Here is a 14018-nt window from a genome sequence, read left to right as displayed (position 1 = left end):
ATAATTAAAAAAATTAAGAACGACATGTATTTCTTTTCTTTTTTCGCCTCCAAAGCTTGATACTCAATATTATAAAGTAAAATATTTAAACTTTTTTTAGTAACTGACCATTCCCTTTTTATATTTTTTATTCTTTTTTCTTCTAATTTATCTGGTAAAGGAATAATTTTTTTATTTTGCACTAATCTACACAAGTATAATTCTAATGCTCCAAATAAATTTTGTATATGTTGAACCAAATTTTTACTTATAATTAATGATTCTATTTCACTGAAGTCAATCAGCGAATATATACCATCCTCTTCTTCATCTTCATCCACAACTACCACAGTCTCAAACTGAGGTGGTGGCTCCTGAGGAGGTGGTTGTTGACCAAAAAGGAAATTTCTAACATTCCCCATAAAACCAGCCTCAGGAGCGGGAGCTTGGGGTCGCTCTCGTTGTTCATATTTAAATTGTAATGAAGAGGAAAATGGTTTGATTATGTAATTCTCTTTTGAAAGGGATAAAATTACCTCTGTGGCTTTAGGCACATCTTCTGCTAAAGAAATAAATTTTTCTTTAACCTTTTGCATTTTACTTATAAATTATTTATTTAGAAAATTAAAAATATCTATAATCTATATTTAAGAAATATGTTTAATTCATCTCTTTTTATTCATTATATGTATAATGTTAATTATTATAGTGTATATTAAAGCACTTGGAGATAATTATTCCAAGATAGCCGTAGTAGATTTTTCTAGATCGGTTGTATACATTGACCCAAAGCTTTTCTCATATCTTCTTGATTTTAAGAAAACTGATGTAGTTCGTCTCAGTAAAATAAATATCGCTCCTGGAAATTTTTTATTTAGTGCATTTGGAAGATGTTTTGGAAATGGTGAAATGCGTACTAGAATACCCTACCAACTAACCCTTTAGCGGCCACGGCAAGGGTTGGAATTATATATGGCTATATAGTCATACGACTACACGGCTAGAAAGAGTTTTTGAGCAATATTGGCTGCCGCATTACAAAGGCTCGGACAAAAAGTAGCTGGTGCTGGGATGGAGCTGGAAGTTTGGAGAATGTTTCTGTGCTGGGGGACTTTGTCGTTGTAGGTAGTATCACTCTTAGCAGAGCAACGACGTAGACCCCGAGAGTACACCACCTCCTTCTTCTTCCCCTCTTCTTGTTAAATCCTACGATATTCAGAGGTCCCTTGTATCGACGTGTTCCATAGGAATGAGAGAAATATGAATAAGAATGATACACCAGACTTCCCAGATCCAGAAAAAAAATTTGAATAAAATATTTTCAATAATAACCTACACTTGATTATAAATCATATAAACCAAACACGGTTTTCTCTTGGAACTTTAGGGTACCAAGAAAAATCTTCAATTTGTATTTTCTTTTAAATTCTGGAATATTTAAGAAAGTTAGACTAAAAACTATTTTTTGATATATTATTTTACAAAAATATATTATTCTCTCGAACATATGTATTATTACCCTTTAATTACCAACTAGTCAGGAATGAGAAAAATATGAATAAGAATGATACACCAGACTTCCCAGATCCAGAAAAATTTTTTTGAATAAAATATAAAGGTTGATTAAAAGTCATATTTTGTTTTTTAATTTATTTATATTTTTTTTACCATAAAGTTTCCAACTTATTATCATCTACACCATCCACAGTCTTTACCACAGCAGCACAGAGAACCTTATGCACCTCTTCAATGCTTCTGCTGGCGTCTATAACCTGTTGGAGAAATAACAGTGTTATATATGACAATACGACTACACGGCTAGAAAGAGTTTTTGAGCAATATTGGCTGCCGCATTACAAAGGCTCGGACAAAAAGTAGCTGGTGCTGGGATGGAGCTGGAAGTTTGGAGAATGTTTCTGTGCTGGGGGACTTTGTCGTTGTAGGTAGTATCACTCTTAGCAGAGCAACGACGTAGACCCCGAGAGTACACCACCTCCTTCTTCTTCCCCTCTTCTTGTTAAATCCTACGATATTCAGAGGTCCCTTGTATCGACGTGTTCCATAGGAATGAGAGAAATATGAATAAGAATGATACACCAGACTTCCCAGATCCAGAAAAAAAAATTTGAATAAAATATTTTCAATAAAAATATATTAATCTCTCGAACATATGTATTATTACCCTTTACTAGACAAGCAATTACCAACTAGTCAGGAATTGATAACAATCCTATATAGCCACTTGCCCGCTAAAGGATTGAAAGGAATTTATGATTCCCAGAAAAGTCTACTGTCTAAAATATAAAATATTCAAAAACCAACTTTATTGATAATAGCCATCTGCCCGCTAAAGGGTTAATAGATATTTTCAAAAATTAAATTTATTAATAATATTTTAATTTTTAAACTTACCACCCAATTATTATCAACTAGTTGTAAATATTTTTCTCTAACTCTGTCTTGGAACTCTTCAACCTCATAACGTTCGGTGCCATAACCATCTCTCTTCTCAGCCTGAGCAGGAGTTAAGTCCAGAAAGAGGACAAGATCAGGTCGTGGTAGTCCGGAATCACTATTTTTACACCATTGTAAATTCATCCCCTGTAAAAAAATATATAGATTTACAAATAAAATTCAACCAAAATATTTGAATCTTAATTTCTTAGACTAGAGTCATCAATCTAGAAATAATATCTGACTATTGCATAAAAAAATAGCTAACCTTTTTAGCGGCAGAGAAGGCGACCCCAGAGAATGCGTAACGATCGATGATAACATTAACCCCCTTCTGGATGTGAGATTGTATTAAAGGCAAGAATTCCCACCTAAAAGAAAAAAAATATATATAAATAAAAGACATTTTTTTTAGATAAAAATTACTAGCAAAAATTTACCAGTTAACTAACCTATTGGCAGAAAAGAGAAGGTGAACAGCTCTATCGTCGAAGTTATAATATTTGTTCAAGTAGCCGCGGATGATGTCGCCGATACGAGTGCTGCATTCTGTAATCATATACCATAACTCTTTAGTGGGCAACCAACCAGGTTCAGCAAGGGTCCATCTATCTTTTTTTTTTTTTTTTCAAACTCACTTACCAGGAAAGTGCAGAAGAATAGAATATCGTCCGGTTTTTGATAAATAATCCACTAACTTCTTGGCCTGTGTACTTTTGCCTGTTCTATCACAACCCTCGACAACAATCAGTGCTCCTCTCTTCTTCCCCTCCATCTTTTCAAATCTTGATACCTGTCCGAGTATTCCCTTTTTATAGCCACAAGATTATTCTGAAAAACACGTTGCTGCCCTTCCTTATATTGCGATATTAATTTTTCTCTATTATTAGGGTTTATAGGATGAAAATAATGAATATAATCTAAAAATCCTAACAACATATATTTTAAATTTTTAAATATTTTGGGTAAAGATATGAAATCTGTTTGGTTGAGACTAGGTATTAACTCCACTTCATTACTTTTCGACCTCAAACGTACATTTTTAATATATTTCTGTATTCCAGATATTTTATCAATTCCAACTAAAATGTAATGTGGATCTTCACCAGAATTATTGGGGTTATTAATCCTAGTTTGCAAAGAATCATAATAGATATTGTCTTTATTAATCTCTTTCATAAGTAAGGGACGAATCGGATAGGCTCTTATTGTCTGACCCATCAAAAGCCCGGTAGATATATTGATGAAGTAATGAGATGCAGAATCAACGGTGACATCAGTCAGAAATGCTATCCAATTTTTTCCCATAGCCGTTTGTTTAATTTTCAACGGATATTCACCGCCATATTGATATTTGAGAATATTTAGACTGTTTGAAAAATATTGGAAATAGGCTTCTTCTAAATCTTGTGTAAACCATGTTATTAAAATATTATCGTTACTACTAGTGTTTCCCTGTAAAAAAAATTCATCATTTATCTGATGATATCCTTCACTGGATGGTGTAAATGGCTGTCTCTTTTGAGGTTTATAAACAATAGTGTTATAAAAAGAACATGTGTCTGTCGGAATCCCGTAATGATATAACTTTTTAAGATAATATAAATTATTTTCAAATTCTGAAAAATGTGGTACATATGTATTTTCAATTTCTCGGGGATTAGAAAAAGTAAAAATATGAGTCTTCTCTGTATATATCGAAGCTTTTTTAATTTCCAGACTATTATCCTTGATATAGTCGAGATTGTATCTTCTTATAATTTTATGATCATCATCCATTTTCAACAGGCAAAAATTGAATTCGTTTGTACCATTTTCTGGAAAAGCGCCTGAGAATAATGATTTTGAACAAGTATCAGGATGAATTTCTTTACCGATTATTACCATACCTTTTTGGAGGGAGAGACCAATATAGGGATTCTCAATAAACCATTCCATATGTGGTGGATCAGAAGTCTCACGCCATTTAAAATCGCCCCTTTTCCCAATACCAATTGCATCTCTAGTGAGATATGCAAATACCTTTCCCGAAACCAAAGAAGTGTTCTTTAAATATTCTTCCAAGGTGCAATTAAGGATAAATATTTCGTGGTCTAAATTACAATATACAGCCTTTTGAAGGGAAAATACTTGTCTATATTTATTATCGTATTCAAGTACCCAACCCATTTCCCTCACATCGGGAACCTGTTTATCATCACGTGCTTTAATAAACGCGTATAATTCTGTCGGATTATTGTTATTTTGCAATACCTGAACACCGCCTTCAACGACATCCTTCTCATTAAATAAAAAATCTTGTGTTATTCGCGAAAGAAAATAACCTTTACTTAATATAATTTTTTTGGAGATGGGAGGAATGGGTAGTAAATTAGGGAACTGCCGGAAATATTCTCCTGATACAAATAACTCTGCAGGAATTTCTAAATGGCTAGATGGATATAATGAAGCCTTCATGAGAATACAATCTTTTAAACAAAAAATTGGTTCAAAATTATACACATTTTTCTCGTAGAATACCACATCCTTGAACAGTAGGTCTGTTTTATTATAAATTTCAATAATATATTCAATATTGGGAATAATCATTTGAACATTTTTAAGAGGAATTGGTTTTCTGAAAGTATCAAGTCGAATTTTGAGTTCAAGTTTTAATTCTGAAGTCTCCTTTTCAGTAATATTTATGGTTATATCAATTCCTTCTCTTCGATTCACAGAACCCTCTATGTAAAGATGATCGTTTTTCAAAATAATAAATTCAATTGATATCAAACTTGTGTCTTCTTTCCTATTTTTCTTTCCTTGGATTATAATTAAAACAAAAATAATTAATATATAAATAATAAAAATTTGTAAAATCATTATAATAATAATATTTTTTATAAGAATAATAATAATTTATTACCATTTCTTTGGTCTATATGGCAACATTTTACCTACTGGGTTAGTTATATTCTCTACTAGTTTAAAATCTTTCGGTTGTGTAGTCATTCTCTTTGCATGGTAAGTACCAAAATTTGCTTGGCTGAAAAACCTTATTACTTCCATCTCGGTTATTTCATGAAGTGCTTTCACTGCATCTTTTGTCATTCTAAGAGGTCCTTTTCCATACTTTCGAACTAGCTCTCTAATCAATCTTTCCATTGGTTTTTTAGGAATTACTAAATTAGTACTTCTCTGTAGCCTTAATATTTCAGGTAAAACTCTATCGTTTCTTCTCTTCTTATTCTGAGGCCTCTTCCTCGGTACTTTTGGTGGAGGAAACCTTTTTCGTCCCACCCCGTGTTGAAACATAGTAAGTCGATCAGAAATTGCAGAATCTGTCTTTAAAGTCTTCATGTTTATTCCATAAAAACGGAAATAATTTTTATTTACTCTTATTTAGTTATACCTACTTATATCTGATTAATTTTTTCTCTTCTTCAACCTTTGGATTAACTGCGTTTTGAGGATAATTTACAAAAAAATATCCAAAAATGTTATTTTTTTTAAAATTTGATATTATATATATAGGGTATTGTTTTTCTGATTTTCATAAAAATGAATGAAGACGTTTTATTACAAGAATTACTGAATGATTTACCATCTCCTTTAATGAATCCCGAATTCTATCCTATTATACCTCCTACTACTGAGATTATTACTCTAGGAACAACAATAACTACTACTACAACAACAACCACCACTACTACTACTACAACTACTACTGATAATAATAAGAAATTAGAAAATGATTTTAAAGAAGTAGAATCTGAAGAATTTATTAAGAAATTGAATGGAATTGTAATTGATAAAACAAAAACTTTAGAATTATTAGAAAATACTATAACATTACTGAATGAATTTTTAGTAACATCTAATGCACATTTTGGGTTAGAAAATCTCAGAACCTTAAATGTTGCTGCTCCTATTTTAAATAAAATAAATCCATGGAATAAAACCGTTTTAAAAACCGACTCTAGCTATATTGTTAAAGAATTTAAAGATCATATAATGAAACAAGAAAAAGAAAAGGAAGAGAAGGGAAGTAAACGATCAGAGAGGAAAAAAACGGAAAATATTTCCTATATAGTTAATGAAATTGAAAAAATAAAATCAAGCTTTACGGGAGAATTAAATAAAACTCTTGATATATTTATAAGTGAATGTTTAAATTCTGGGGTGTGTGTTGATTTCATTAATACTATGGGTAACAACTTAGCAAGGGGAATGTTTCATTGTGTTCAAACTAGTCTACAGATGAACAAATCCCATGATTTTAAGGTAAAAATGATTAAAAAATTCAAATATAATATTGATGAATCAAATATTGTCCCATTATTTACATGTATTATCAGTTGGGAATGTATTATTCGTAGCCATAGTATTCAATTGGCAAAAATATTAGGTTTAGATGACGATAATGTTGTCATTCTTGAAAACGGTGGATTGACAATGAGAGATGTGTTTGATTTACTATCATTTATTATAGAGAAATGTTATCATAATTTACATAACAGAAATAATATAGATAGTATTATAATTAAGGATAAAAGTAGTACTGAAGATGAGGAAGAGGAGAAAATAAAATCAGGAGGTAAAAGGAAGAAAGTATTCAAATATCCTACCAGTAAAAAATATGCAAAACAGATTAATGAGAAAGAAATAAAACAGTTTATTAAGAAAATTAAAACAGTTACAAGGGAAATTTCTGAAAATACAAAGAACAAATGTAATATAAGAAGTTTTGTTGATACACTTCTCAAAACATCTAATAATATTAATTTTAACATAAATGATTTTGTAGACAAAAATAAAGAAACATTCGCTATATCAAATAGTGTCTCTCGTAAACTATTTTCTTGTGTTAATTTGTTAATGAAAATAGATCAGTCTAATAAGAATAAAAATAAATCATATTTTTCTTCTCTTGAAAATATGGTAAATTATTCTGTATCTAATAAAGATATCATTTCACTTTTTACTATATTACATAGTTGGGATTATATTACTAGAGAGTACGCTAGTGCTGTTCTATCTTTATTGTTTAATGATAAGGACATTTTTATGATAAAATCTCTAAGAGAAGTCGGATTCACAGTTGAGAATATTTTGCATATGTTTACCTTCCTTCTTGAACTTACTACAAGAAATTTCGAAAATAAAATTTAAAAATGTCAAATCCATTTGATGAAAAACGTTTCCTCTCTTTTGAAACAGAGTCCAGTTTACAAGACCAGTTTCCTCAATGGATAGAAACATTGCCGTGTCACTGTAATAAGAAAGAAATATTAAAATTATTTAACTCCTTTTTACAAAAGAAAAAAAAAAAAGATACTATCTTTCATGATTCAATTAAAAATTTCCTAGAAAATGTTGCTATTAGAGACTTTTTTAAGAATAAAAAAAATCTCCTTACTCTAATTGAAAATGGTTTGAATAATAAATTTTCTTATTGTTGTGAATTTTTCAAATGTAATGCGGAAGAAGGTTCCGAATATGACCTCTCAGAATTCGATCATCTAAATTATAGTATTATAGGAATTTGTATGAACTGTAAATACAGAATTATATGTTTTAAATGTGGTATTTGTAACAAATGCAACGAAAAACCATTAGCTCTATATAAATTTATAGATAATATGGTCATAAATCAAGAATTAAGTGGACGGTTTCTTTATATTAAATTATTATTAACAAATTCAATTTCAACAGATATTTTTAAATCTTTGAAAATTCTTGATGTAAGTGAAAATTATTTTCAGTATGAAGTTCAAGTTGTATTGAGAGGATTTGATGAAAATAATATTCGCTTTCACCATGGTCTAAATAATTTAGCTTGGGGAGGAAGTGGATCTATTTATCATTTAAGAGATAATATAGAACACCCTTGTTTTTGTAATGAATTAATTTATCTTTTTTCGATTAATAATAATCAAAATAACATACAAACATTGAAAAGCTTACATATAATAGGAAATTATATTATACTTTCAATTGATTATAAAATTATTTTGATTAATAAATTACTAACAGTTGAAATTGATAAGTCTCCTGAAAGTAAAAATGAGCCTGAAAATAAAAAAATAAAAAGGGAGAAAACTTTTTCGGATATACTTTCAATGATAGCGGTCAATGAGAGGGATAAGTCCTACAAACATATTAGAAAATTTAAACATATTAAAAATTCTTTTGAAATTGACTATTTTAATTTTGGTAATATGGAAAAATTTGGATATAAAGAAAAAAATCATTTCGTTGTTAATATTACTAATCAATTTTTTTATTATGCAGAAAGGTTTCATTATATATTTCTACTACCTCCAATCATAATTAATTACCATAAAAATGAAGTATTATTTTTAACTAATATTCAAAACAAATATAATGTATTTATTTCAAGAGAAGATAGTAAACATTTAAATAGTCTCATATTATCCCATAATATATTAGATACATTTATTAATTTGAAATATGACAATAGAAGAGATGAAGAGGTATTAAGAAAAGATAATCTAAATTACATTACTAATTTAATTTCTTCAATATGTGAAAAATAATGATAATTAACCGCCAACCAGATAGATAGGTCAGCAAAGTTTGAATTGGTCTGGTCATATGACTATATTCTTCAATCATAAGATAGGAAGATGAAATAATTTCATTAGATATATTTTTATTCTTCTAAGTATATTGTTTGAGCATAAAATGTATATATATCATTATTCATAAGTAATGACAAATTATTTGTTTTGATAATCCTGTAAATAAAATTATGATAACTATTGTTATATTTCTCTTTAAATGTCCCACATATAAATGATTTAATTTTTATTTTATTTTTAGGGTTTGTGATTAATAACTGAATATTTTGTCTAAAATCAAGATCATAAGTATTTCGATAAGGATATTTTTGAATACTCCATCTCCAATAAGGATGGTTAATTTTTATATAAAACCCATGATCTGTTCTACCGATTATATTATATTTCAATTTCTTTTTTCTTTTGAATAATTCTATCTGTTCATTGGAGCAAAAAATAATCTTCCTACTAATTAAAAATTCACATATTTTCCTATCTACATCTTCTTTAATATAATGGCAGTGTAAACAATGATTAATACTTCTATGAATTTCACTACAAGTTATACAAAAAATAGATTTTTTCTCATATACTCTATCTCTCCAGTCTGTATATATTTCCAATGCCTCAGGATATATATATTTTTTTTTTATTTCATCATTCCTAAAGTCATAACATAATAATTTAGAAAATGCATCATATATATTTTCTGTTAATATTAATGTTTTGACTACATCTATAAATATATTTACATGACGAGTAACAAAAATACTCATATGCATGATAATTGTTGAGTGATTTACTGAGTGATCAATAGAAGCACATCTAATTATAGTATATAATGAGAGATCATTATATGATATTTTACATAAGAGATTATTCTTTTCTTCGTTTAATATACCATTGTTAATATTGTTGAAAATTATATCTATATTATCGTTATCTAATATATATATATTTTTCTCAAAATTAAACCCCTCAATATCAGGACATAATAAAAATTCACAGTGTTTTCCAAATTTAGAAAATAGGAGACCTCTTTCTGATCGTGTCCATAGCTTATGTTTGAACCCAACTTGTATTGAAAACATTTTTTTTTATTTATTGTTATTACCATTGGGCCATAATCTATGTTTCCAAATTTTAATTAATATCAGTCCAAATATAAATACAGTTATAAAAGATAGACACGTATTAGTTAGGGGATCACCAGTATTCATATTTTTTAAAATATTATTTATACTATTTAGAAGTGTTAATGTCTGATCCTCAGTTAATAGTTTTGGTCCATGGGATGTATCACTGGAAAGTACCGAAGGTTTGTTCTCATTTTCAGCAACAATGGTATTACTTATACAACCCAACAGAAGTATAATTATACTAGTCATTATGATTTAAAAACTAAAGATATATCCTCTTCCGTTGCAATTTTTTTCTCTACATTATTTATTTTATTTTTTATATTTATTAATTCCTCTACATAAATATTATTTAACTGTATAATATTCCCTTCATTTTTTTCTTTATTTGATGACAACCACGGATATTTTTTATATCGTCCTTTTGAAATATGAAAAGAATCTGCTATTTCTTTTCCTTTTCTTAGCCCATCGATAATTGTATTTGGTTGACTATAAACACGTAATATATCCCTTTGTAAAATATAAGAAAAGAAATCGGTACATTCCATCTGTTGATAATCGTTTCCAAATGCTTCTTCTAGCGATATACGAATTATGATTACCCCTTCAGTATTAGAAAAATTTCTCTTTTGGATATGAAAACTTGGAGCACAATCATCTACCCAAGATTTTTCTATAAATCTATTTACAAGAGTATCATTTACCCCTGGGCATTTTGCTTGTCTTCTTTCCTGACTTATATTTCTTGGATAGTTATATATTACACCATTTTCTACAACACCTTTCATGTCATATGGATACACTTCAATACAACCATTCAAATGATCCTTCTTAGTTATTATTATCCCTTTAATATTTGACGGGAGGATAGAATCAAATGTATTCAATTTTTCTTGATAATCTTTTAATAAAGAATTTTGAAACATTTTAATGATTAGGTTAAAGGAAAGATAAATTTTTATTGATTTAACCCTTCAGTGGGCTATCAACCGCCAACTAGATAGACCAGCAAGGGTTGAAACTATTCTTCATCTCAGAGTTAATAACTCTTTGGCAGAGTAACGAAAGAGACCTTAATAGCACAGATACACCTTCTTCTTCTTCTTTACCTCTTGTAGCAACCTAAACTTAATTGCAGCCTGAGTCATGCATTATCCTGGTTAGTAGTGGGATATAAACTGTTTAAAAAAAATAATAATAAATGGGGAGAACAAGACCTAGAAATTTCTAGACAAATGAGACAGACCAAATTCCTTCCCTCCTCAATTGTCAGCCAGGCTAGGCTATGAGGTCGAATCCTCTTCCTCTTCAGATTCATCATCATCATCATCTTCTTCTTCTTCTAGTTCTTCTTCTTCTTTTAGTTCTTCTTCATCTTCTTCCGTATTATTAGTTTCATCATTTAGAATTTTATAAGTTGTTAGTTCATCTTCAGATAATATTTCTTTTATATACTTAATATCATTTCTTATATTATTTAAAATTTTAGAAATATGGTTTTTTTCATGAAAAATTTTAATAATTTTTCCTTTTTGGTTAGACATTTTTAAATTTCACTTTATTATTCATAATGAATATCTTTTTATAGTTAAAAAAGAATAGAGAATGCATTTTTTCATATTTTTACTTTTAAACTCAAAAAATTTGAACTTGAATCCGTTTACAATGATAACAAATGAAGACAATTTCTATATAACTTCAACAGATAAAGAAGAAGATTTTAACGAAAAGATAGATTTTTATGTAAATAATATAAAAGAACATAATTTAAAACAACAAGAACAGATTCAGAAAATATATAATTTGACTCATAAAATAACAACTCATTCTACTAAAGTTTATGAATGGTTAATTCAAACTAATCTAAATTATCACCAATTTGCTACACAACCTAAAAAGGAAAAAAAAAAATAGAATTATATTTATATAAGCATTTAGAAAAATTGATATATATATATATAAGCATCAAGCCATCAATCATAAAGAGCTAAGATGGTTAAGGAGCTTGGTTTCTATGATATACTAGGAGTGAAACCCAGCGTTACCTCAGATGAGCTAAAAAAGGCTTATCATAAACTGGCTCTGAAATATCATCCTGATAAGAATCCCAATGAAGGAGATAAGTTCAAATTAATTTCACAAGCATATGAGGTATTAAGTAATCCAGAGAAGCGAAGGGTTTATGATCAAGGTGGAGAACAATCACTGAAAGGGGGTGAATCTGAGAACTTTAGATCACCTATGGATATCTTTAATTTTTTCTTTGAAAATGTGAAGAAAACATCAACATACACAAGAGATGTGAAGAAAACATCGATTTACACGATTTCAACATCCCTAGAAGAATTATATAATGGAACCATTAAAAAAATATCCCTAGAGAGGGACATTATATGTTATAACTGTAAAGGCCAGGGAGGAAAGAAACCTCCAGAGAAATGTCTTTTATGTGGAGGTAGTGGTTTTCAAATTAGGATTCAACAGCTGAGACCTGGAATTTTATCACAAATACAAACTTTATGCGGACATTGTCGAGGTCAGAGAGAAGTGATTGATCTTAAGGATAAATGTAAAAGATGCCAAGGAAAGAAGGTTATTAGAGAGAGTAAAAATATAGAGGTACATATAAATAAAGGGATGAAAGCCGGACAGAAGATAATTTTTACAGGGGAAGGAGATCAAGAACCTGGTCGTGAGCCCGGTGATGTTCTTTTTATAATAAAAGAGGAAGCCCATCCTATATTTAAACGTATAAAAGATGATCTTCTTATGAAATGTAATTTATACCTCACAGAAGCTCTTTGTGGTTTTCAAAAGCCCATAAAAACCTTAGATAATAGAACCATAATTATTAAAAACAATCCTGGTACGATTATAAAAAGTGGCCAAATGAAACGTATTATAGGTGAGGGTATGCCAAAATACAGGAAGTCAGAGAAAGGTAGTCTATGTATTCATTTTTCTATTGTTTTTCCATCGCATTTCTCTATTGAGCAATTAAGGAAAATAGAATCTGTTTTACCACCGAGAAAAGAGGTAAAAATACCTAAAAATAGTGAAGAGAAAATATTAACTGAATTACACCACTCTCAAGACTATGAACAAATGGAAGTTGATTGAAGCTTGGAGCAGTGACAATCACCCTTTAGCAGAGCAATGCCCCCTCTTCTTCATCCTCTAGCAATTTTATTTTTCATTTTTGTATATATATTATTTCGATGTTCTGGGATAAAAATAGAAGAAAGCTTCATTTCTGAACTAGCAATTCGTCTATGGAACCTTTCTCTATCTCTTGCACATTGCTCCCATTGACCAACTCTAGCTTTTCTATAAGCATAGTCCCATTTTATCATATAATACACTTTTATATCGCCAAATCGAACCCGCTTTTCCATCATTTATTTTTTTATTTAATTATATAATCATATTTATAATAAAATTTAACCAAAACACCTCTTTAAAAAGTTTTTTTCCGTTCTTCCTATACAGATAAAGAAAAGGTGGTAACCCCTTTGGTATGATATAAAAGCTTCTCGAACTCCTTTGTGTTTGAAGGTGAGATATTAACTATATTCTTTTAAAAAAAATATTAAAGATAATGAATATATATGTAAAGTTTGTGTTGTGTGTGTGGGTGATAAGTATATTTACAGTTCTTCTGAGAAGGAAACTATCTGAATATATGTCCTGTTTTTTTTAATTGAATTTTAAATAAAATATTCACCCAAAAGAACTTTAATTCCATCCTGCTGATATGTCCAAAAGGGATTTATGAAAAAAAATACATCATATCTAAAAATCAACTTTATTGAAAATATATAACCTACGACTATACTTTTTTGTTTTACAATAATATTTCAACCAAAACACCTCTTTCATT

At 29.1% G+C, this 14018-nt stretch overlaps 1 protein-coding gene and 1 pseudogene across 1 annotated transcript; one reads left to right on the top strand and one right to left on the bottom strand.

Moving 5' to 3' along the window:
• Positions 1 to 1647: 1647 nt before the first annotated feature.
• LOC145390290 (thymidylate kinase-like) lies at positions 1648 to 3208 on the bottom strand (the record flags this gene model as incomplete). Its single annotated transcript, XM_080265267.1, has 5 exons — positions 3076 to 3208; positions 2886 to 2982; positions 2702 to 2804; positions 2392 to 2580; positions 1648 to 1751 (listed from the first exon to the last, which is right to left on the bottom strand). Coding segments are annotated over exons 1-5 (626 nt in total), but the record flags the coding sequence as incomplete, so codon positions are not given.
• Positions 3209 to 12130: 8922 nt separating this feature from the next.
• On the top strand, positions 12131 to 13258 carry LOC145390289 (dnaJ homolog subfamily A member 4 pseudogene; annotated as a pseudogene).
• The last annotated feature ends 760 nt before the right edge of the window (positions 13259 to 14018 follow it).

This window comes from Coenobita brevimanus, unplaced genomic scaffold, assembly GCF_032717465.1.
Source record: "Coenobita brevimanus isolate Jiangsu-jjx unplaced genomic scaffold, ASM3271746v2 jjx.HiC_scaffold_472, whole genome shotgun sequence".
Lineage (NCBI taxonomy): Eukaryota > Metazoa > Arthropoda > Malacostraca > Decapoda > Coenobitidae > Coenobita > Coenobita brevimanus.
The sequence above is the reverse complement of the archived record's forward strand: the minus strand, read 5'-3'. Positions and strand labels throughout refer to the sequence as shown.